Source organism: Lynx rufus, unplaced genomic scaffold (genome assembly GCF_022079265.1).
Source record: "Lynx rufus isolate CCGP_SWC_20201006 ecotype Redwood Valley unplaced genomic scaffold, mLynRuf1.p SCAF_13, whole genome shotgun sequence".
Classification (NCBI taxonomy): domain Eukaryota; kingdom Metazoa; phylum Chordata; class Mammalia; order Carnivora; family Felidae; genus Lynx; species Lynx rufus.
In genome coordinates this window covers 5100680-5126827 of record NW_025814827.1, presented here as the reverse complement: position 1 = coordinate 5126827, position 26148 = coordinate 5100680, and the positions used below count along the sequence as shown (strand labels likewise).

The following is a 26148-nucleotide window of genomic DNA, read 5'->3' as shown; positions in this document are numbered from 1 at the left end:
ATGCTCTGTCTCTCTCTGTCCCAAAAATAAATAAACGTTGAAAAAAAAAAAAATTAAAAAATAAATAAATAAATAAATAAATAAATAAATAAATATAGTACTAACAATAAGTATATCCTTATTGGGATACATTCTAAGGACAAAATGAAATGCAAAAAAAATCTTAAGCTTCACTGAGTAGGTTTATTTATCTTGAAACTATTTAAGGTGTACTTTAAATATATACATATACATAAAGGTTAAGAAAAACTAAGGTTTTCAATGTAAAAGAGATTAAACTTAAAAAAAAAAAAAAGGAAAGAAATACCCACAGCGTTAAATTTGAATTAGAATTATCAATATGACCTCATGCTTTTTTTCCCCTCCAGACAAGGCAAGGCCTAAAAGTAGTGACAGCCCCATAAAAAGGAGCATATTTAGCATCCAGATATTGGTTTCTAAATATCATCCTCCATTATGAGGAGACAGAGCTCCTGAAGAGAAACTGCTAATTGAAATCTAAACAGGAAAAGTCCATGGTGAGCCAAGGTATCTAATACTCAAAAGTAAGGACTCATTCAATGACTAATAATGCATTTATGCAAAAAGAACTGAGGGCTATGCTTGGAGGGGCTCCCAATGCCCTTATATGAGACCATTTGAGCACCAAAAAGAACAATGTCTGTAACTTATTGTAATTCAACAAAGTAAAAATCCAAGAGATCATAACAACATTCATTTGTTACCATTGTAATAACTCATAGACCAACTCCTCACTCTGAAAATTAGATGAGAAAGAATTAAGCATGTATTTACTCTGCCCTTTAGGAAGAACTATAGTTCATTCCCAGTTGCTGGAAGGTTATAAAGCTCTTGTTAACTGAAGAATGATAGCTAGTAAGTGTAAAAACAATAATAGAATTAGAAAAATCACTAATTTTCAAGTTTCAATTAAATAACTGAATTGCCTAAGGTTCAACAAAGGATGCTAAAATTATGAGGTAAGGCACACTGAATAATGTAATTTTTTATGGTACCAAAGTATCACCCCCACAAATTATTGTATTTGATCACAGCAGGAAAAATACACTTCTACAGCAAACACCAACTTTAAACTTCATAAAACTTAGATTACTAATAGTGACATTATGTACCTCCTGTAATATGCAACATGAAATATAACATCACCTATGAAGTATTCTTGCCAAAACTTCTTTAATATGCATCTAACTCAAGCCTTTAAAATATAACTTCCAATTTACAAAATACACAGTGAACAAAGGAATAAGTTAAACAAAAGCACAAAGGAACAATCAGGTAACTCTAGAAAACAGGCCATTCTACAAGAATGATCTCGTCTTCTCAAAGAAATGTCAATATCATGAGAGAAACAGGAGTGGAGGAAGGAAATTTTCTAGATTAAAAGAGACTAAAAAGATAATCAAATGCAATACAAAAATCTTGACTGAATTCTGGTTTGAAAAAATCATTTTATGGGACAAATGGGAAAATTTTAAATATAGACTGAATATTAAATGCTATTAGGAAATGACTTATTTTTCTAGGTGTTGGTAATGGCACTGTGGTGATGTAGAGAATATCTTTTTTTTTTTTTAAGTTTTATCTAAATAATCTCTACACCCAACATGGGGCTCTCAAACCAAAGATCAAGAGTCACATGCTCTTCCAACTGAGCCAGCCAGGCACCCCAAGAATATTTATTTTCTTAGGAGATATATGCTGAAGTATTTTGAGATAAACATCATAATAGTCACAGCTTTCAAAAGGCTCAGTGAAAGTATACACATGTCCATACGTATAAAGAACAATAAAGCAAATACGGATGGGCCATTGATAACCTGAATCTAGGTGGCAGACATATCAATGTTCTTTGTCCTAATCATTCAATTTTTTCATTATTCTCTAAGTTTTTTTATTATTAAAAAAAAAAGTAGGGGAGAGGCTGGAAGAGAACCAAAAGAAGGTAGAGTTTCAAAAGAAAGTAAGGAAAAAATACGATCTAAAAATCATTTATAAACACATATCCACACAGTCATCTGAAGAACTTTCTTCTTTATATTTAAAAAGAAAAAGGGGCACCTGGGTGGCTCAGTCTTGTTAAGCATCCAACTTCGGCTCAGATCGTGATATGCGCTCAAGCCTCCCAAAGGCTCTGTGCTGACAGCTCAGAGCCTGGAGCCTGCTTCAGATTCTGTGTCTCCATCTCTCTCTGCCCCTTCCCAAGTAGCGTGCATGCGCACGCGCGCGCTCTCTCTCTCTCTCAAAAATAAACATTAAAAAAAATTTTTTTAAAGAAAAAAAATCCAGAGATTACTCAACCCACTATCATCTAATCAATATAAGTAAACAGATTTCAAACAAATACTTACACATTACAAATAGCAATAGTACTACAATCTGTCAATGATTTAAGGAATGTTTGTCATTGGCAAACAGAACATTGTCTTATGATACCTCAATTGAAGTATCATAATACATTGAATCAAAATACATTCTAACATCCATTAAACCTATATAGTAAGAAATCAAGAAAAGCATTTCTTTGAAACTTCTTGAATTCAAAAATATTATCACAGTTGAAAGACAGCTAGCCGACTTTCTACGATTTACTTCTATTAGCAACAAACTTTGATTAGCCATTTATTCTAAATGCCACACAATGAATTCTTTAAATTCCTGACCTCATATTTAAATATAACAAGAAATAGACATATTTGCAGGAGAAAAGGAAAATTTGTTGAATATCAACTATGTGCCTAGTGCTTTACACAAAGTTTTTTTTAACTCTAAATGATAATCTTGTGTCAGGTAAGTATTTCCAATTTGAGAGATGCACATTCTTAAAGCTCAGAAATGTTAAGTGACTTGCCTATAAATGACAGCTTATAAATGATGAGGCTGGAAACTGAATTGAGGTTGTTGGAAATCCAGGTTTGAAAGTCCATATTCTTTCTACTTGATTGGCCTTAATGGACTTAAATTAATATTTACAGACAGAAAAGCCCATCTAAGGAAAAAGTATGTTTAAAAGAATACCTTCATATTCAAAGAGCTACATAATGTCAAAGAAAAATCAAAACTGAGAAAAAGAAAAAATACACTCTAAAATGATTGCTGGTTGTAAAAAAAAAAAAAAAAAAAATTCTTAGCAAGCCAGCTGTCTATGACATAGGACAGCTAGTACTTTCCTCACTGTACATGTAAAATTACACTCCGGTTGCCCGCTGGATGACCCCACTGCCAAAATATGCTAGCAACATAATTCACATTAAAACTCAGAGGCCAAATGCCATTTGGAAAGTGCTTTACATGTTTACTACACACATCTTCAGCAAGTTCACCATTCAAAATTAATAGGCTATTTTCAACAAATATTCTTTGATCTATCATATTATTTTCTACCACTCTGAAATATTAAACTTATAAACAAGAAAATCTACTTAAATATAAACATCCCACAACTGAATATTAGAATATTAGTAGAATGTGATTTCAAATTTGTCTGTTGCATGTAAGTATGCGAAAATTACATTTCTGTAATATAACAAATTATATTCGTTCTACAGGATCACAATCCCGATACCTATCTCTCGTATGTCTAAAGATACACACAAAATATGTAGAAAAAAACATTAAAAGAGTTTTCCCATTTAAAATTAAATCCTCGGGGCGCCTGGGTGGCGCAGTCGGTTAAGCGTCCGACTTCAGCCAGGTCACGATCTCGCGGTCCGTGAGTTCGAGCCCCGCGTCAGGCTCTGGGCTGATGGCTCGGAGCCTGGAGCCTGTTTCCGATTCTGTGTCTCCCTCTCTCTCTGCCCCTCCCCCGTTCATGCTCTGTCTCTCTCTGTCCCAAAAATAAATAAACGTTGAAAAAAAAAAAATTAAAATTAAATCCTCTTTGAACTGGATTAGTAACTAGAAAAGGGCATGAGGTAGCTTACGGAGTTGTAGAAATATTCTGCATTTTACCATGGGTGTTGGTTACACTGGTGTGTTTACTTGGTGAAAATTCACTTAGGATCTGTGTACTTTTTTGTATACTTTAAAATTTATAAAAAAAACTTTATACACACACACACATATACATATTTTTTTTTAAATCCCCAATCTGAGTCTTCCTTCCTATATAGTGGGGATAAAAAAGAAGTTAAATACACAAGTAATTAGGAATTTCATTTGAGAGCTATGATAGACCTAAGCACTAAGTAGGAGCACACAGGAGTGGCATCTAACTCAATCTAGAAGAAGTAAAAGAAATCTTCCTGAAGATATACCTGAAACAAATCCTGAAGGTCAGACAGGAATTAGCCAAGCAAAGAATGGGTGAAGGGAAAGACAGGAAAGGAAGAGAGATGCAAAGACAAGAGAAAAAAGCACCGTATCTGGGTGGAAGCCTAAGTTCAATAAGGGTGGATCAAAGAATTTAAGGAAGAGAGCATGGGAGGAAAGCCTAGAAAAGTAATAGGTCATAAAGAATCTCACATACATGCCATGCTACAATTAAGCTTTATCCTGAAAGCAATGCGAAGACACTGAAGATCTTTCAATAGGAAAGGACATGATCAGATTTGTATTTGTACTACAAATGTCAACTATAGTGTCTGCCATGCTTGCAATCCCATTTTGTGAGAAATTAGCCCACACACTGCCCTGTGCTTTTCACCATTATGATCCTGCCCCACACCCACATGCACAAATAAACACATGGCCAACACTAAATGGCCAGGAGTGATCACATATCCCAAGTACACAGGCTTACTAGTACCCATGAGAAAAAGAGCTGAGCCCAAGAGATGGTTTCTTAGAAATTCAAACCAGAAAATCCTAGGGAAAAGGAAGAAGTTAACAAACAGCTCAAGTTAAAATGCCAGCATCCAGGAGGCAAAATGTTGGCACAGGAGTAACACAGTAGTTATAAGGAGGCATAAATTGGGAATAAAGGGAAGCTGTGAGAGGAAAAACTGGAGTAGGGAGAAAAAAAGAGAAATCGTAAAAGTATCTAAGACACGTTAACCACAGAGCACTAGGAGTGAAATATGTATTTTTCTGCTTTTAGTTTTATTAAACTCCTGTTTTTCTTGAGACCAAGGTGTTTAACTTTTCCTAGGTTCCCTTCTGCATGTTTCCTTTTAAAAAGCACTCCACTACTTACTGTAACTTGAGTCTCTTTGCAAATGAAAGACTCTAACTAAAAGAGCATTTTAGAACACCTAATCTGGCAGCAGTGCAGAGAATGAATTGGAGGGTAAGACAAAACAAGAGGCAGAAAAGAGAAAGCAACAAGACTGCTTAGAACACATTACAGGAGCACCAGAGACATTTCTGGTTAAAATAAAATAGAAACAACAAAAACAACAATAAATATGAAATTATCATGAGGGAGAATGTGGAGCACTTAGTGACGTTGGTAGTAAGGTACAGAGTGGACAATGATTCACAGGTTCCTGAAGACTTCTCGAGGAGAGAGTGGTGCCATTCACCAAGATAGGAAATCAAAAACAAAAATTTTTGTTGCAGTTTGTCTCCCTCTCCCCTCTCCTTTTTGGAAGAAAGAGAAGCAGAGAAGAGTTTTTATTTTGCACACATTTGAAGTGCTTGTGAAATGTGAATCCAAGAGGAGACATCCATTAGCAGTGATTCATAAGGAAAAGTTAGAGATCTATACAGCAGCTCTAAACTTAGAAATACATAGAGTCAGGGGGCACCTGGGTGGCTCAGTCGGTTGAGTGTCTGACTTCAGCTCAGGTCATGATCTCACAGTTCATGTGAGATCCCACAGTTCATGGGTTTAGTCCTACGTCGGGCTCTGTGCTGACAGTTCAGAGCCTGGAGCCTGCTTGGCATTCTGTGTCTCCCTTTCTCTCTGCCCCTCTCCCACTCACACTGTCACTGTCTCTCTCAAAAATAAACAAACATTAAAAAAAAAGTCAATGTTAGATTTTAAAACATGAACCACCAGGGGTGTCTGGGTGGCTCAGTCGGTTAAGCATCCGACTTCGGCTCAGGTCATGATCTCACAGTCCATGAGTTCGAGCCCCGCATCGGGCTCTGTGCTGACAGCTTGGAGCCTGGAGCCTGCTTCAGATTCTTTGTCTCCCTTTCTCTAACCCTCCCCCATTCATGCTCTGTCTGTCTCAAAAATAAATAAACATTAAAAAAAATTTTTTTAAACATGAACCAAAATTTTTTGACTAATATTTATTTTAAATTAAGTTAATACAACTAAAAAATCATGCAAACTAGGAAACACTATTCTTGGTAAACCATATTTTCAAATATCCTACACTTCTCTACAAAGAAAGAAGACTGAACAAACATCTACAATAGTAAAATTCAAATGATTAGAAAGGATGTGTTTATAGTACTAATTTCTACTGAGGTTTTACTTTTTAAAAAAATCTAATTTTACTCCCATTTCCCTCATAAAATAAGGCATTATTGTTAACTAAGGGAAAAAACTATTAAATCACATTAGACCGTGAACCTCACTATTGATACGTAAACCATAATAAGATTTTTTAAAGAACTTAATCACTTGGGGCACCTGGGTGGCTCAAGTCAGTTGAGCATCTGACTTTGGCTCAGGTCACGATCTCACACAGTTCGTGAGTTCAAGCCGGGTCCAGCATCTGGCTCTATGCTAACAGCTCAGAGCCTGGAGCCTGCTTCAGATTCTATGTCACCCTCTCTCTCTCTCTGCCACTCCCTTGCTTGTGGGCCCTCTCTCTCAAAATAAACAAACTTAAAAAAAATTAATCACTTACTTTACTAGCTTTAGACATTCAATTTCTATCTGTAATGTAAATGTTGGATTTCTGTCCTATAATCTTTTCTCCTCTCATTTATACCTTTTGCCCCCAAATCTATTACTATCAATCCAGAATTTGATAATGAGCTTAAGACACAAATCCAGCTGCCTCCTGGCCGTCAGTATCTGACAGAAATATAATCACCCAAATCCAACCTGTCACAAATTCTTTTTTGACAAAAATAAAAATCCCATTCCTCCCTTCTATCAATTCCCACTTCAGTGAAAGGCACAAGCTAGAAACCTAAATCTTCTATGAACCTTCTCCCTAATTCCAAATCCAATGAAATCACCAAGTCCTCTCTACTCCCAATACCCAAATCCAGACTCCCTATCATCATTTGCCTAATATTCCTGCCCTTAGCCTTAGACTGCCCTTTAATCTACCCTCCTCACTGCAGCCAGTGACCTTTTAAAAATGCAAATCTGATCATTTCAGTCCCCGACTTTATATCCTTCAATAACTTATTTGATAAATATTGTAATCACCATCAAAGCCAATGAATCACTCCGTGAAAGCTCAGAGGTTCAATGAGAACTTTAGTTATATCCTTTTTTGTAGGTTCAATACAAAAGAATCATCAGGAAATTTTTTTAAATCCTGATAATTATTTACAACATACATGTAACAGCTGATACACTAAAAGAAAAGCAAATGAGACCGTTTGTAAAAGCAAAGACTAAAAATAATGTCAAGATCATAAAAAGAGAATACTATACAGCCCATGAATGTGGCATGTCTATATGTACTCTAATTGAATGAGCTCTAGGCTCTACTATCAAGTGAGGGGCAGTGAGGGGAGGTATAGAGTGTATAGTATTGCAAGCATTTGTGGTGCATTTTAAGAATATATTTGAGGGGCGCCTGGGTGGCGCAGTCGGTTAAACGTCCGACTTCAGCCAGGTCACGATCTCGCGGTCCCTGAGTTCGAGCCCCGCGTCAGGCTCTGGGCTGATGGCTCCGAGCCTGGAGCCTGTTTCCGATTCTGTGTCTCCCTCTCTCTCTGACCCTCCCCTGTTCATGCTGTATCTCTCTCTGTCCCAAAAATAAATAAAAAACGTTGAAAAAAAAATTAAAAAAAAAAACAATTTAAAAAAAAAAATAAGAATATATTTGAGAATATAAATTTAAAAATCACAGGAAGGACCCACATAAAGATGGAAATAGTAGTTGCCTCTAAAAAGTAAAAACAGGTGGTTGGAGGATAAAGGGGGAAGAGAAACTTTTTGCTGCATACTCTTTAGAACCTTTTGACTTGTATACTATGTCTAGTTATTACCTGTAATTTTAATATGATTTTCTCCCGCTTCAGTTTCACACACACAAAAGAAAAAATTTTAAAGTACTAACTACAAAAACCTCACTATATACTTCATCCCTAGGTACTGATCACTTAGTGCATCATTACGTTTCCTTCTTGACAACTCAGGAGTTCAACTTCCACAAACAAGATTTTATTCACTATTTCACTACTGCTGAGAAGGCTGTTGGTAATGACATCAGTCAACACTGCATAACTGTACTTGCTCCTTGGAAAAGGAGCAGCACCAGGTAGCAGAAATTTATTACTAAATTGACATTAAAATCTTCAGGGAGTAAGGAAAGCCACAAGTCTTATTTTTCCGGAAAATTCAAAAAACACGTTAAAAAAAAAAAAAAACAATCGCCTTGTGTCACTCAAAAACAAAACAAAAAAATGTGTAAAAATCTTCCAGAAAGGGAAGCAAATGATACTACATGGAGACACAGTCACATCCCTTAATGTAATGTGATTTAATTCTTATAGAGGTCCCTAAATGTCAGACTGGACTACCTCACACGTTCTACAGAAGAGACAAGATGAGAAGCAGGCTGTATGACCTTATATTAGCACACACACCCCTGCCCTGGGCCCGCACTCTTCCCTGTCCCCTTCCTCCTTTGGGTGTCAGTTAGTCCCCTTAGGTCCCACTGGGGGGGGGGGGGGTAGGGAGTACACTAGGTTAAGCAAACACCCCTCCAGGATTTAAAGGCAAAACTCTTCCAACCAAAGAAAAGAGAAAGATAACAAGGTCTGCCTGAGAGGACTGGGGGAGAGGCTGCTGTCTGATGGTGTCTACAGAGGGGCTGACACCAGATCCACTGGGAGGAGAGAGCATCAAGAACAGACTATCCGCAAGGCGAGGAGGGTAGGGTTGACGGGAAGCGAGCTGGGAGGGGTCCGCAGGCAGGGGGTGGGCTGCAAGGTCGCTCTGGGTTAGGGGGCGGCCGCGCCTGGGTGTCAGAGGAACTGTGACCGGGTCAGCTTACGGGAGGCCGTAACGGAGTCTGGAGGCTCCACGAGGAATCCTAAGAGAGTCCGAAGGGGGTTCTAACGGGCTGTGCTGGGGTTGGGGGGCCGTGACAGAACCGTCCGGGAGCTGGCTGGCCGGAGTGGTGTCTGACCAATGGAAGATACGATGGGTGGGGTCTACCGGGGACCCAGCGCAGCGATCTGGTGTCTGCGAGGCTCCTAGGCAGACCCGCTCACGGGGCGTCTCCGCTGGGGCGGGGCTGCCCCAAAGGAGCCAAAGAGCGAGACCGAGACGTGGGCCGGGCCGTGCGGCAGGGCCTCTGGGCGGCTTGGGCGGGTCTTACCTCGGGCTCCGCCGCGGTGGCCACTGCAGCCCCCTCCTCTTCGGGAAACGCCACCTCCTACCCGCGGCCCCAGGGTCAGGGCGCCGGAGACCGCAGAGGCTGAGGCCACCAAGAGTCAAACGGTTCCAGGAGGGTGGGCCCAGCTGCCTCAGGGTCCGGGAGAGCGGCCGCCGCGCATCCCCCGCCCTGTCAGAGAGACTCCGCCCGGCCCGCGAGGGCACATCCCCCGCCGCACCCCGCCCAGAGAGCACGCGTTGGACCGTCGCCTCAGCCGCTGTCGCCGCCTCTGCCGGTGCCGCGGGTGCCTCCTCCGCCGCCTCTCACAGTCCTTGCGGTACCCTCAGCAGCCACCGCCAACCGCCGCCGCGTCCCTCGTCCGCTCAGGCCCGCGCGCCCCCGACCCCGCGCACGCGGCCCCGCCCCGAGCGACTCCTCGGCTGCAGACGAGCAGGCGCGCGCGCACTTACCTCCCACGCCCCCTACCGCCTGCCGGAGCCGGCCAGCCTGCCGGCCCTGCCCCCGCACGTGACGCCGCCGGAGAGAACGGCTGGCGCTTGCGCGGGCACGCCCCATTCGTCCGCCCCAGGCGGCCCCGCCCAAACTTTTCTTCCTCACCTTACGGCAGAGCTCGGAACGCTGCCTCAGATTCTCACTCTACTAGAGAGGAATGTCGCAAGGTTGGGGTAGAAAACTCTGAGTTTACGACTGTAGCCCTCGCTTTCCGGCCAATACTGAGGTGCCTGAAGGCTGGTTGGGGTGGTGAGGCCCGAGGCAGGTAAGAAGCCGCCTCCCCACTTTGGTTGGTAAGGCGGTGTGTCCCGTCGGGGAGCTGCTTTGCTGCCCTAGCCGACTTAACGTGTCCTTGCCCCCTCCCCAGTTCTGGCGCAGGATTCTCAGCGCCGCCCCTCTTAGCCCCCGCCCCTTCCCACACACACGCCCTCTCCCCTCGCATTTCCCCGCCCCCGACCTCCGTTTCCTAGTCTCGCTTTCCATTCATTCCTCAGACTTTTCACTGAGTGCTTTCTGGTGCTTTAGACTCCAGGAAGTCAGAAGCAAATGAAACCGTTTCAGCTTTCTGAAGTGCTGTGTTACATGGGAGACTTTGAGAGAATCCGCAGTGGTAATAAAGTAAAATTATAATATAAGAAAAAAAAAGGCACAGGGTCCTCTTTGAGCATAGAAGAGGGGCCCCTGCTTGTGTGGAACGACTTGGGGAAACCTTTTCCAAGGTGACCTTTTGGCCACTCTTGTGTTAAAAGGCCAGTGAGCAGTAGCTGGTCAGAGAAACATGAGACGAGCAGAGAGAATGACGGGCACAAAAGCCAATCATAGTATTGGCTGTTAAGAGTAAAAAGAGGAATAGAATATAGCTGGCGGAAGCGATAGGTGTAGATTACCCTTTAAAGAAGCATCATAGTAAGATTGTGAGAGAGTTAAGGGGCGAGAATGTGGGCCGCAAGAATGTTTTCTTTAAAGATGGGAGACTTAGGCATAGAAGTGGTCCACTTCGGGTTCCACGGTGGACCACTTCTATGCCTAAGTGGCACCTTTCATGGTTAAGGGTGGCTGATTGATAGCTTCAGGAGCACTAGTGGAACTCAACCTTGTATGCATGTTAGAATAACCTGAGAAGTTAAAAAAAAAAAAAAAAATGCTGTTGCTCCACCCAAGACCAATTGAATAAACCGGGACTAGGGCCCAGGCCATCAGTATTAAAAAAAAAAAAAAAAGTTTCTGAGGTGACTAACGCTGACGGTTGAGAACCAATAAAGGATGGGAAAGTAAGGAGGGGCAGGAAGTTGATGGTGTTGGCTCTGTAACATTAAGGTGGGAGTTATTTGATGAAAGAGTTGGGGCTGGAATGAGAAGCTTGAGCAGAGTGATGGAAGTTTTGGGTAACCACTCTGGGAAATGGGAAAAAAGTGTCATTTTTGCCTCTCCCTTCAACACAGTTACATTCCTCAATCTGAGGATGTAAAATGAAGTCCACCTCAGTTAGGGCTCTCTTTACTCTCCCTTTCCCTACCATCCAGCATTTATCAGCTGGGGATCCAACCTTAGGGCTGAATCAAGGGTATCTTTATTTATGTCCTCAAAAAAGATCAGTGCTAAGTTAATTTGAGATTCAAAGACTAACTTTACTCCCCTGGAAATTACTGCATACAGTGCCTTGCCAATTTAGAATCTTTTATTATTCATTTCATCAATCATTTAAGGAATAAGATATAAAGATAGTTAAGATATAGCCCTATTCAGGGGCACCTGGGTGGCTCAGTCGGTTGGGTGTCTGACTTCGGCTCAGGTCATGATCTCACGGTTTGTGAGTTTGACCCCCGCATCGGGCTCTGTGCTGACAGCTCGGAGCCTGGAGCCTGCTTCGGATTCTGTGCCTCCCTCTCTCTCTGACCCTCCCCCGTTCATGCTCTGTCTCTCTCTGTCTCAAAAATAAATAAACATTAAAAATTTTTAAAGATATAGCCCTATTAAGACCTCATAGTATTAGGGAAAACAAACCTTTAAAAAGAATAATTCACTTGGCAAGCAGAGAGGTCTGTATAAGGCAATGCCAAAGCCAGTGAGTGCAAGGCTACTGACTATTAACTAGGGCTAATTCAAAAACCAGTCTATCTGCCTCCAGATAAAAGACAGTTACTGTTGTCTGGTATGACTAGGGCTTAATATGGAGAGTAGGGGTGGGGCAGAGATAAAGGCGATAAAGTGGGTGTGAATAGATTATGAAGAGCCTTGAATTCCATGCTAAAGTGTTTAGATAATCTACTATAAGCAATTAATAGGTATAAAAAACAAAGATAAAATAACCTTTTTTACACCACAGACTTCTTTGGCAGCCTGGCCTATGAACCCTATCTCAGAATAATATTTTTAAATATATAAAATAAAATGCATAGAAATAAAACCAATTTTATTGGAAGTTTTCAACGTTTATTTATTTTTGGGACAGAGAGAGACAGAGCATGAACGGGGGAGGGGCAGAGAGAGAGGGAGACACAGAATCGGAAACAGGCTCCAGGCTCTGAGCCATCAGCCCAGAGCCTGACGCGGGGCTCGAACTCACGGACCGCGAGATCGTGACCTGGCTGAAGTCGGACGTTTAACCGACTGCGCCACCCAGGCGCCCCGGAAGTTTTAAAATATTCAAACAACTGTATGATGTAGTTACATATGTGCTTCTTTATGCATTAAATAATATCTGGCAGCAGGCCTAATTATGTAATTTCAAAATAGTGATGCATATAAATTATATTTTGAGATACTCGTAGTAACTTCAATGTGATATTAAAATATCATATTTCTATTGGTGACAAAGACATAGGGACTGCTAATACTGCTGTGGATTATTGCCTATACTTATTGAAGAAAATGCTAAATTTCAGCTAGAGATTATTAAAAATCCAGAATGCAATTTTTTTCCCAGTCCAAGTTCATGGAACCCTAATTCTAGCTGCATCCTGGCCCATGGACCCTAGATTTATAAAAAGCTGACTGTAATAGTTTTAAACAAGAGCATGATAGATCACTTCTCTGTTTCAGAAAAATACTAGAGTAGTTTTCACTTCCCAGCCTCTCTGTGGAAGTAGGGAACTGGCTATTTTCTTCTCCTCTTATACGGTAGGGGCAGCAACCAGTACTAATTAATCCACTGTTGCCTAATAATTTGGGCCTGCGAGAATACTGTACTTGTGCCTATGTATGTAGGAGCAGTACTAGGAAATAAATTGGGAAAGATAGGCTGGGGCTCTTTTTGTGGAAATCACTGAATGTCAAGATGTAATTTGTACTTAATTTGGTAGATAATGGAGAGATGTTAAAATCTTTGGAGTAGAATAATGTAATTATTAGAGTTCTGTTTGAAAAATTAATCTAGAAGTAGTGTGTAGGTTGGATTGTCAGAAGATAGGAATGAAGAGACTAGACCAATAAATAATCTTTAACTAAATTTTACTATAAAGTGATCTCTAAAGGGTCTGTTAAGTTACTTTGTTTCCCCAGTGTGACTGACCAGTCTAAAGAAACATAGATTGAACTAAATTACACACCTTTCTACAGAGATGCGCTTACCAGTGTGGAGGTCCATTAGCATTTTACATGTCAAGAGGCCAGCCCATTCTTTTGTATTATAAGTGATAATGTTAGTACTTTTGATAGGCAGTGGCTTTACCACATATGTAGGTTCCCAGGTGTTGCTAAGGCCTTTCTTAGTTAAATTCCATCTACACGTGTTAAATCCTACATTTCTGACTTTTTAAGGTCAAGATTTCTCTCTCCTTGTCAATCCCTTAAACCTCTTGGATGAGTAAAATGCATTAGCGAACAAGAAGGAAGTCCTTGAAGCCCAGATAACCTGTCTCATTAGAAATTGATCAATACCAAACTATGTGAAATTTACTGCCCAAATTCTAGCTAGTTCCCAACTTGTGTGCTTTTTTAAATATATTCAAAAACTTAATTATGGGGTTCAAATATTACTAATCCAAATAAGTAATGTGAAGTTAACTTTCTGAACCAGATTCTCTGAGAGACTACTTTCTTCAGCATGACTAGCTATATTGATCTTGTCCATCTAACTTTTGGAGAACATTTGGACAGCGATATGGTTTAACAGACTGAAAATCAAGTTTATGTAGAGGCTAAGGTTCATCTGTCTGTCTCCTTTTTAGGGGAACCAGGAAACAGGTCTATCTGAAAGCAGAAAGAATACTGGAAATTTTTGAAGCTTTTTAAGAATTTTTATTACAAAAGATCTCGGAAATTTCCTTTCTCTGGCTTCTGATTACGTGGCTACTACCCCTTCCACACCTTTATCTGTTATGAAAGCACCAAACACAGTCCTGATACTGAAAAAAATTGTCCCATTTACAATTATTATTTTCGAGCGTCTAGATTACAGGTTAAAAAACTTGAGGACTTCCTTCTCTTATGGCCAGTGAATAAATAAATACTCTCTCATAGTAGAGTGGTAGGTTCAAGTCCTACATCAAAGCAATAGCTTAGAGATTTCTGACCTTAGTTGGCTCTAATTTTCTCACTACTATTTGTTGTAGCAACTTGGTACTTTACATTAGCAGCTAAAATAAATAGTTGCTGGAAATGTTTAGCCCTACTTAATAGCATATAATTAAAATTTGGTTAGGTAGTTCACAAATATTTTGTATTAATTAACATTTAAAGACAAATTGCTAAGACAGAAAATTCTCTATGTGTTATTGGATCCCTTCAGATCCTGCTTTCCTATCAGCACAATACAGTAAAACATAAATTCATTATTTTTTTCATTCATTCATTATTTATTGAACCCCTGAGTGGCTCAGTCAGTTAACCAAGCTGACTCTTGGTTTCAGCTCAGGTCATGATCTCTCAGCCTCGTGGGTTCCAGCCCCAAGTCAGGCTCTGCACTAGCAGTTGTGGAGCCTGCTTGGGATTCTTTCTCTCGCTCTCTGCCCCTCCCCCACTTGCTCTGTCTCTGAGCAATATATAAAAAAACTTTTAAAAACTTTCATTGAGCCCCTACTATGTGCCAAGCACATTTTTGAAACTCATTAATTAGGAGTTTGTAATAACAATTTACCTCTTAACTATCTATGAAAAAAAATACTTTACCAGGCTTTGAAATCTACAGGACAAATAAGATTAAAACTTGATGAGTTTTTCATACTCTTTCAAACTTTTCATACTCTTTCAAACTCTGCATATAGCTATTGTGTGCTGAACACAGTGGTTATTTATGAAATCAGGCAGATCGTAGCTTCAGCTTGATCACACCTTATTAGCTTTAATTTGTTTATACGTATGATAAAATTCTGTCCACTCCTTCATAAAATGTTATCTTACTCAAACCCCTCATTGAACCTATTGGCCTCCCTACACTCTGTCTTTACAACCCCAGGTATTTCAAATTTTGCATTTGTACAAAGTCATTTCTCGGAAGATTTTAAGCAAAACACAGCTTAAGGAAAGGCTGGTGTTTACATCAAGTTTGTAATAAGGAAAAGAATTGTAGTGCAATTAGAAATTGAACCTTTGAGTTAGAAACAGTAGACTGAAAATAAAATTATTTTCATGGTCAATGACATCTTAGCCATTGATAGCCATGCCTAGTAACAGAACAGTAAATAGAGAACCTTGGTGCTAGAAGAAATTCTAGAAAGTCTTCTAGTTTATCTTCCTGGCCCAAGGCAGGACCAAATGGAATTTATACTTAAAATACTTTAAAGTTAAGTATTCTGGTAGGAGAGTTAACAGGCATCATCATCATACCAAGTAGTTTTTCTACTTTGAGAGCTGAATTCCTCTATTTGTAAAATATTGATGTCAAGAGGAATATTGTTCAATTTATAAATAATTTATACAATTGAGAAATCTTCCTGTTTATAATAATTTTGTGTTTTTAGGAGTTTTTCAAAATGTATTTTACTTCTATATTTTATTCAGGAGAAACATTTATTAAATTTTCTCCAGTTTGTCAAGCACTAAAGAAACGGGGATGCATAAAATCTAATAATTTCTGCCCTCAAGAGGGATATATAAATCTTGATGGTAATTTTTACATTCTACTTTATACATATATTTAGGTTTAGGCTAGCATTAAAAGGAAACGTTTAATAGGGGGAAATTGAAACCAAAAAAAAAAAGTTTGAACTTCCTTCCTGAAAATATTTCTGCTTATGCTGCCATGAAAAGCACATTTGGTCTTTGGATTTGATTCTTTTTGTGAAATTGCAAATGGAATCATACATTAGAAGTTGGACATAATCTAATTTTAGTAAATAGATTAATTTTACATCTTTGTGTTTGAATATTTATAGAAGAGATATTAGACTTTCTCTGTTTTTTCTTTTCTTTCCAGAGGACAGAAGAGACCAGTGAGTTGAAAGAACAGACATATTTTAGGTCAGTGTAAGAGTGGGAGATGGTATGTCCTTTTTTTTCCTGAATGGAAATAGCTATATTTATTGGTTATATGCTTATTATAAAAAGAAAGGGGAAAAATATAAAGCAAACAGTATTAAAAGGTAGAAGGAAAAAAGTGTTAAGAAGCATTAATAATTCTCTTTTTAAAACCATATTTAAACTTTGGCTATCATTCTTGATTTTTTTCGTGTATATTTTTCTTGTATAAATTTTTATATAAACTTCCTTTTCGTAGCATATCATAAACATATTTCCATGTCAATACATTGGTATCTACAACTTTATTTTTTAATGACTGAAAATATCTCATTGTATGAAAATCTATTATTTAAATTAATCAGTCCTCTTTTGAACTTTCAGATTGTTTCAGTTTTTCTTTTATAAATATTGCTGTGATGAACATCCTTCATAAATTTTTGCACACATCCTTAATATTTCCCTTAAGATAAATTTCTGAAAGTGTCATACCTTCACACAGACATTTCTTAAGAATTAAAATATAATGGCAAATTACCCTTCAAAAAGCTTGCATATGTTTATATACTCCTGTCAACAATGAGAATGCTTGTTTTTCCCATGGTCTCTCAGCAATGCTAGTTATTACCTGTTTTCCTCATCTTTGCTAATTTGATAGGTAAAAAATTAAATCTTGCTTTAACTTGAATTCCTTTGATTACTAGTAAAGTGTTGAGTATCTTTTCATGCATTTATTGGCCACATAAGTGTATTAAGCTCCATTTTCTTCTAATATTTTTGTTTCTTTTCTTAACATTTAAATGTTATTCCACTTAAAATATGAGTTCATATAAGGTATGAGGTGGAGATCTAACTTCTTTTTTTTTTTTTATCAAATGATTAACATGTTGCCTCACTGCCATTTATTAAGTAACTCAGCAAGCACGTCCCAAACTTCACTGCACAGCCAATAAGGTGTTAATAGATATTCTGTTTAAAAGGAAAAAAAAAGTGTCTCGTGGTCAAATGAGTTTGGGGGAAAAAATAAGACCAAGAAAAGTTACATTTCCTTATTACAAAACTTCTAGTCTCTAATATGATTGTGTGCATTATGAAGCTCCAATGAGGACTTTTAGGATGACGCATTTCCCTAACTTATTTAACCATATAATCTTTTTTTTTTTCTTTCAAGAAATACCTTTGAAATCTGTGGAAGTGTACTGTCCAAAATAGTAGCCAATAGCCACATGTAGATATTTAAATTTAAGTTTAATTAAAAATTAAATGTTCAGTTCCACAGTCTTATGAGCCGCATTTCAAGTGCTCAGTAGCCACATGTAGCAAGTGACTACTGTATTGGACATTGCCAATAAGGAACATTTCCATTATCATCAAAAGTACTATGGGACAGCACTCTTTTAGAACACAGTTCATTGAAACTGACTCCCAACCTATTGGTTTTCTACTGAACCAGCAGCTTCTACCCTTACTTGTATCAGATTGGCTTCCACTGAATTGTAAATTTTCCCTTTAAGGTAGTTTTTATTACCTTTTATGTAATTACCTTGTTGTTTTTTACAACAAATATTCCAGTAATATACATTTTAAGGATTTCAAGATTAAGATGAAAAAGTAGTCTCTTCCTTTTGCTAAAATTAAGCCTTCGTTTAGGAATTGTTCTATACTATGAATTCAATATTAGCTTCATTTAGCTACAGAAGTTGGAAGATGTTATAAACTGTTACTGCAGGGTTTGTGTATACTGACAATACACAATTAACATCATTGCTCCACTCAGGTCGAGAGAACAATTTTCTCTGGAGTTAGCATTCACCCTTCTTCTGCCAAAGGTAAAGCACAGAGCAGAGTCATGCCCTAGCTAAATCTATCTTTGATGACTTTGTGGCCTTATAAAAAAGACAGATGTGCTTTATTTTCAAGAAATCTCTAAGGCCCATTATTACCAGCCCAAATATAGGGAGCAGGGAAGACAACTCTTTTTGAGTCCGCTATATATGTCAGATGACATGCTGAGTGTTTTCACTCATGTTTTTATTTTGTGTAACAGTCTATGAGGCAGGTGTTATTATTACCTCATTTTACAGATGAGGAAAATGAGGCCCAGAAAGAGAATAAATAACTTGCCCAGATTCACACAGATAGGCAAGTGGCAAAGTAGAGCCTGGACCCAAAGCCTCCTAGCCCCAAAACGTAGAACTAAAATATATTTTGTAGAACTTTACAAATAGAACTATGAGGAGGTTATTGTCTCCCCAGTTCACTCTTCGGTTTTCCTTACCATCCACCAAGGCCAAGTACATAAGTCGTCTTATTTCTGAAGGAGTTTACTATTAAGTGAAGAGGAGAAAAGACAAAACACAAAACCAAAGCAGAAAGGGGGATGTTACAAACAATGCAAACGTCTTAAGGGGACTTATTTCTCTTTTTACCCCTAATCTATATTTTCTGATTCCTTTTTTGAAATGTTTCATTCATCTGGCAAATATTTATTGTACCTCAGATGTGCCAAGCACAGTGCTCCCTGTATAGAAAGGAAATATCCCTAGGAGAGTTCTAGATGGTTCTTGGTTCTTTTGCTGGATCCCCTTCTGTCTCCTTTTCCCCCACCCCATTAGTAATGGAATCGTCGTCCTTTATGGTCACCCTAACTAAAACCCACAGACAATTTCCTAATGATTCTCTTTTACCCAACTGTTCTCTAATCACTTATTGAGTCTCTGTCTACAATACCTTTCCTTCTTGCCTCCCCATTTCTACCATTTCCCCTGATTTAGGCCATTTCCTCCTACTTTCAGTTTCAATAAAAATCTACTTGATCTCTTCCTCCAGTTGCTCTCCCTACCAATTAATCCTATGTCCTATGGCTGAATTATTAAACTTCCTAAAGCACCAGCCTTGCCATTAATGGATTCCCATTTCCTCAGTATAAATTCCAAATTCTTTCACCTGGACTTCAGTCTGTTACCATTTAGCTTCTAATAATTTTCCTCTGACCTTCATCTGTACCCCTATTCCTACTTCATTCCAGCCAGACTGGAATGAGCCTCTAGGGGCACTTCCCTTGCCTCTCTTACCTTCTTAATGCCCTTCTCCATGCATCTAATTCTATATGCCTTTCAAGAGCCAGCTTTTATGCCACTTTTTCCTGGAAGTCTTTCCTGATCTCAAGTCTCCTTCCCTTTCTTAGCCAGAGGTGATTGTTCACTCTTCTGAATTCCCATACATTTTATTTCTGCCCCTAGTGGGTTTCTGATCTTACTGACTATAAGCCATCTTATACATCTTGGTATCTCCCACAACAGCTATTAGGTACTCAGTAGGTGCTTATTGAGTAAAAAGAATTGTATATTCACTATTTATTCATTATAACATAATAGGCTTATGCTCAGTCAGGTAGGAACTATGACTATTTCATTCCCATTCTGTATTTTCAACCCCTAGCACAAAGGAAACACTCAGTATACATTTGTTAAATGAAATACATCACAGTTACCAGTTATTGGGATATAAATTTCCTTGAGACACAATAGATGTCTGGAAATACTACTTTATGTTATATTTTTTAAAATATTAGTTACCAATGTTTCTTCATTTTATATTGACAAATACTCCAGGATAAAGGTCATGTATTAATATTCTCACTTTACAGAAGAGGATACTGAGGCTTAAAGAAATTGAGTAGTTTATTTATGATCATACGACCAATGAGTAACAGAATTGAGTCTAAAATTCAAGTCTTCAGATGCTAAGTTTAGAGTTTTTCTTCGCTAACAATGCTTTGGCCAAAGGCTGCTTTGGTTCCATTTGCTTTAGAATTGTTGGGGTTAAACTATTGCTACCATGCTGGGTGGAATAGACCTAGATCCTTGACTGACCCATTGTCTGGATGTTGGATATTTTCAAAATCAAACAGAACACTAAAACCATTTTCTGAGGGTGCCTGGGTGGCTCAGTCAGTTAAGCATCCGACTTCAGCTCAGGTCATGATCTTACAATTTGTGGGTTCAAGCCCCGTGTTGGGCTCTGTGCTGACACCTCAGAGCCTGGAGCCTGCTTCAGATGCTGTGTCTCCCTCTCTCTCTGCCCCTCCTCCACTTGTGCTGTTTCTATCTCTCTCAAAAATAAATAATAAACCTTAAAAAAAAATTTTAAGCCCTTAAAAAAAAAAAACTATATATTCTGAAGGAAATCTTGGCCACTTATGTCACTCCTTCCAAGGTGAGATGCCTGTCTTTTCAGGAACTCTTCTCCTTGTAGGCTTCTATCCCTAGTTGGGTTGGCTATTAATATGTGGGTCTGATTTCAGTGTAGAGAGTAGGTCTCCAGATATTTGCCAGGCAGTAAAATCTGGTACTCACCACTACATAGTATTCATTGAGAGCAGGGGGAAGAGATTGGGGGAGCTTTGCTTGATGCACAAGCAGTCATTCCATTTTCATATTAATTTACTCTTAAGTCACATCAGCAGCAAGCTGAGAACCTAGCCTCCATAGACTTGTTTTTACTAGACTGCTGTTAATTCATTTGCCATCAGACTGGATATGAAGGATCGTTATAAGAAACAACTTCATCTATCATAAGAATATTGAGGGACATTATTCATTATGATACACCTTGTCTTTTATGAAAATTGCTTGAAAAAAAAACTGCCTAACCTTAATACAAAGAATGCTTTTACCTCTCCTGAGCAATTGCTTTGTTTTTACCTTACGGACATTGTGAATGTTTAACTTTATAGTCTCTGGTTAGCTGCCAAAAATCTTAGAGCCAAATTTGTGGCCCACCCATAGCAAATGTGCTCTATGCCTCGTTAAACTTTGTTCCAGGCTCTAGTTTATGTCTCTCCTGAAGTTATTCTCTTTTCTTAAGAAAATCTTAAGATTTGGGGCACCTGGGTGGCTCAGTCGGTTAAACATCCAACTTCAGCTCAGGGCATGATCTCATGGTTCATGGGTTTGAGCCCTGCATCTGGCTGTGTGTTGACAGCTCAGATCCTGGACCCTGCTTTGGATTCTGTGTCTCCTCTCTCTGCCCCTCCCCCACTTGCACTCTGTCTCTCTCTCAAAAATAAATAAACATTTTAAAAAAACCTTTTTTTTTTAAAGAAAAGAAAATCTTAAGATATTTTCATTCGATCTTATGTTGTATATTTATATGTATGTGTATATACATATATTTCTCATAAACAGCCCTATATTGTTTCTGAAATAGTTCCGATTATTATATACTATATGCACATAAAACCATCTTTGGTGCTTCTTAATTACCTCACTTACTTTAGGGTCTTTTTTCTTGAGGGGTATATTTATTTTTTCTTACAGGTTTTTCAGACTTGATTACAGAAAAATGTCTGTGCCACAAAATTTTATTATTTTAGTAGTGTAATCAAATGGTAAAATACCTGGTCTGATGGCCAGAATTGATTATTAATGGCTAGAATTAATTGATTATTCTAGCCCAGTCTTTCACAGAAATGATATTATTATAATATGCTTTGTTTTATACTCTCAATCTGCATGTGACCGTTTATTGCTTTGGATTTTTAGTGATGTTGTAATGCTGTCAGGTCAATGCACAGCAGTTAACTCTCTCTGGCTTAAATATTATGTTATCTTGCACATTTATCAGACTTCTTGTCTTTGTTAGCACCTTACCTTCGGTGATCATGAGCATATTAATCTTATCATATACTTTGTGTTGCTGTACTCTAAGTTAGTCATGCTTTTGTTTGGAAAAGATAATATGAAGAGATATTTGCTTCCAAACTTCATTTGCTTTCACTGGTGTGGAGCGCTATGTAGATGTTCTGATCATCTTACTAATACCATTTAATTAATAATATAAATGCTATTGGAACAACATTTTATATTCTTTTAATAACTTCAAGTAAAATTATTTGGCCTTTCTGCAACTCACTGAGGCATGTAAGCAGATATATGCCCTTTTTACAGACAACAAAGCAAAGACAAAATCATTTAAATTTTGTGATAAAACTAGGGCTAGATCCAGGTCTCCTGGTTCCTGTGCCTAACTACCTTTCAATGATAAAAATTTCTAACTTATAAACATTACATAATCTTTATCTTACCCCTTGAAGTTAAAGATGAGAAATGGATGAGGAAAACTAGATCAGTCATACTCAAAACTGAGCAGAATCAGGAATGATTTTCATTTGTAAAACTCATGATTTTCTGTTCTTGAAATGTTCTTTCATCTATCTTTTTTTCAAGTTTATTTATTTATTTTTGAAAGAGACAGAAAGCACAAGCAGGGAAAGGGCAGACAGAGAGAGGGAGACACAGAACCTGAAGCAGGCTCCAGGCTCTGAGCTCTTAGTGCAGAGTCCGATGCAGGGCTCAAACCCATGAACTATGAGATCATGACCTGAGCCAAAGTTAGACGCTTAACCAACTGAGCCATCCAGGCACCCCTGTAGTTCCTTTTAACTACAGCTCTAATCACTGTCACTTTCCATTATGGAATGAGGAAGCAATATTTTTATCTTATCTCGAAAATAAATGTTGAAATGGAAACTATTTCCCTTGTTAATAAGCAACATTTTTCTTCAGACTCTTTGAAAATTCACTTTAATGTAAAAATAACTTGCCATTGTTATCATGCATATTCATTAAAGGACCAAATATAGGGTTAATGCTAGGAAGTTTGATAAATGTTATAATTTTAACCAATCTCTGCATTTAAAGAGGAAGATAAAAATTCATGCTTGCTGTTTCAGCATGAAAATTTTCCAAAGTTTTCATTTTAACTGATTGTTAACACACAATCCAGAAGCTAGAGTCTGTTGAATGTTTACTCTCAGGCAGGCATTATTGCTAAAAACTTTACAATTGTATTTAATCTTTAAAAAAACCTGTAAGAGTAGCTACTATTTATGATCCCCATTTTACAGCAAGGTATCATATTCAGCAGTAAATATTATCTTCTGCCTCTCCTTCAGCTACTGGAATTTCTGATCAGCCCTGGTCAGGACAAGATGGACCCTGTAGTTTTGAGTTACATGGACAGTCTCCTGCGGCAATCAGATGTCTCGCTGTTGGATCCTCCAAGCTGGCTCAATGACCATATTATTGGATTTGCCTTTGAGTACTTTGCCAACAGTCAGTTTCATGACTGCTCTGACCATGTCTGCTTCATCAGTCCCGAAGTTACCCAGTTCATCAAGTGCACTAGCAACCAAGCAGAGATTGCCATGTTCCTTGAACCCCTAGACCTCCCCAACAAGAGAGTTGTATTTTTAGCCATCAATGATAATTCCAATGAGGCAGCTGGGGGAACCCATTGGAGTTTGTTGGTTTATGTCCAAGATAAAAATAGCTTTCTTCATTATGATTCCCATAGCAGAAGCAACTCAGTCCATGCAAAGCAGGTAGCAGAGAAACTGGAGGCTTTCTTAGGCAGAAAAGGAGACAAACTAGCCTTTGTGGAAGCAAGAGCCCCTGCTCAACAAAACAGCTATGACTGTGGGATGTATGTGATATGTAACACTGAGGCCTTGTGTCAGAACTTCTTTAGGCAACAGCCAGAATCACTACTGCAGCTACTCACTCCTACATACATCACAAAGAAAAGGGGGGAATGGAAAGATCTCATTGCCAGACTTGCCAAAAATTAGCTATCAAAGAATATTTGCGGCTGTTGAAGTCTCCTCTTTCTGCCCATCCCCATCTATTGGATGGCTGTAATCTCAGTGCCTGAAGGAAGATGCCTGGTATCTTATTTTTCCCTGGAAGAATGTCATCTTCTGCATTATCCTCATGGAAAGTTTCACTTTAACCCTAACTTGAGAGCAATATGCTCTGTGAAAATGTCTTGAAGTTATGCATCAAAACCTTAAAACCATGCTGTCTGAACATTTATTATTTCCCTTTTTGTCTCCCTTATTCCTATTGGCTTATTCAAAGGAAAAGCAGTGATCTTTAAAGAAACCAAGTGTATGTCATATCCAGAAGAATGCAAGAAGAACATTATAGAAGAATCAAAAACTTATTGCACAGCCCTGCATATTTAAAGAGATCAACTGGCTAGAAGCAGGTCAAGATCTAACCTAATTCAAGATCTAAATATTCTAAGAATCATTTATTCAGTTCTGTGATACCTCTTCCATTCTCTGTGCAGAGGCTTTCCCAGCTATCTTTGTAACCTTTGCAGATATTTGATAAAGATGATGTTAGCCCATCTTCCCCCACTCTATTCCTGGAATGTTTTAAGAAAGGGGGAATCTTTAACTTCATTAAAATAAATGGCTGTTGGACCTTTTAGTTTGCTCAGTGAATGGGTTGACTTGCTACTCTGCATTGATAACAGCTTTTCTTCACCTTGTCTGTTAGCCATGCAACACTCCTTCCTTTTATATCCAAAGTTCTGTGGTTTTAAAACTCATAGCCAATAACTTCCCAAGGTTGCCTGTTATTTCTAATAAATATTGCTGCTTTCTAATAGTCATAGTTTTTCCTTTCCTCTTTATCCATAATCTGGCAGAATTGTTTTCAACCATGGTGATTTCAGGACTATTATCATATCTGAAACTTGCAGACTGAAAGTTGGCTTGTTTTTTTTTTTTTACAGTTATAAGGCAGATAAAGTGAGCTTTCTCAACCCTTTCACTTAATTCAAAATGCAAATGATGTAATTTTTAAAATATGGAACCAAGAATAAAAAGAAATGCTATCCCTCCTAAATCATTGATGTGTTTTTTTCTGAGTTGTTTCAAATAATTAACAACCCGATATGTTGGGTACACACATTAATTCTATTCCTAATGAAAACTAGATTGCAGTGCTTACGAGACTTAAAAACCAAAGATTAGTTTCAGCTGTGAAATTTATTTCACCTCCCTCCCCAACCTAACCTTGCCCCCAGCCCTCATAGCCCAAAATAATCTCACCACTCAGTAACCACAAAGGCAGTAACTCCATTCTTTTTAGTCAGGGGAGTGGGGGGAAACCACAGTGTAAGTAATACAGGTTACATAGCAGGCCCAAGTGAACATGAGTTGAAACTGAAAGTCTGAGAAAGCTACAGAAAAAGTTTCCATTTCAAGTCAGTATGTTTTGGATAAAAAGACCTAATGAAGATGGGAACAGGCAAAAAAAAAAAAAAAAAGATTAGGAACTGGCAATCAGCCATAGAGGTGAAATAGGGAGGGAAGGGGAGTAAGAGAAGTGACATGGAATGCTGAAGCCATGATTGTAGATAAAGATAAGAAGATAATATTATTTTAGTAACTGTTGACTTAGGTATCTGGTCTAGACTATGAAAAAGGCAAATGCTCTCTGGGAAAAGTTGTTTCTATAATGCAAAGTATGTCTGTTTAAATGTCAGATTGTCTCCCTCTTATAAGTTAATACATATGAGAGCAATCTTTCCTGACTCCCTAAAAGTCATACCAGAAATAAATTACATTTTGAACTAAACTAGTAAAGTCTTAAAAAAAAAAATCTAAGGTCTCCTTTTCCAAATGAATAACGTGATTGGACTGTGCTACAAGTTAGTCTTCTATAAAACTTTTGAGTATGGCATTTTTAAGTATTAGCATTATAAGTGACAGGAGACTTTAAGAGTTGACTTGTAACCTTTCACTAGATACTTTAATAGCCATAGGTCATGTACTTGCTTGACCATACACCATTGATGCTATGTGATACAAAATAGGGAAAAGATCTTTTGTGGTATTGTTTCCTTTTCTCAGAGTCAAAAGAATCCAGTCTGCAAAACGCAGCTTCAAAATATTCAAAAGGAAAGCAAGATTTTTGGAACTGGATTGAGCAATTGTTACACTGAACTTCCCTGCTTTCAA

The 26148-nt window shown here is 38.3% G+C and overlaps 1 protein-coding gene across 2 annotated transcripts; it reads left to right on the top strand.

The window, feature by feature from the left end:
* The first annotated feature begins 10069 nt into the window (after nucleotides 1-10069).
* SENP8 (SUMO peptidase family member, NEDD8 specific) lies at nucleotides 10070-25021 on the top strand. 2 transcript variants are annotated; one of them, XM_047074848.1, is made up of 3 exons: nucleotides 10070-10200; nucleotides 16291-16334; nucleotides 23290-25021. In XM_047074848.1, the coding sequence occupies exon 3, from the start codon at nucleotides 23326-23328 to the stop codon at nucleotides 23962-23964; it is 639 nt and encodes a 212-aa protein (XP_046930804.1). In that variant the 5' UTR covers nucleotides 10070-10200; nucleotides 16291-16334; nucleotides 23290-23325; the 3' UTR covers nucleotides 23965-25021. The 2 variants fall into 2 exon arrangements, with proteins under 2 accessions (XP_046930804.1, XP_046930803.1); XM_047074847.1 differs by lacking the exon at nucleotides 16291-16334.
* Nucleotides 25022-26148: the final 1127 nt, after the last annotated feature.

Coding starts and splice junctions, on each gene's coding strand:
- SENP8 (XM_047074847.1), top strand. CDS start 23,326: ATGGACCCTGTAGTTTTGAGTTACATGGACAGTCTCCTGCGGCAATCA.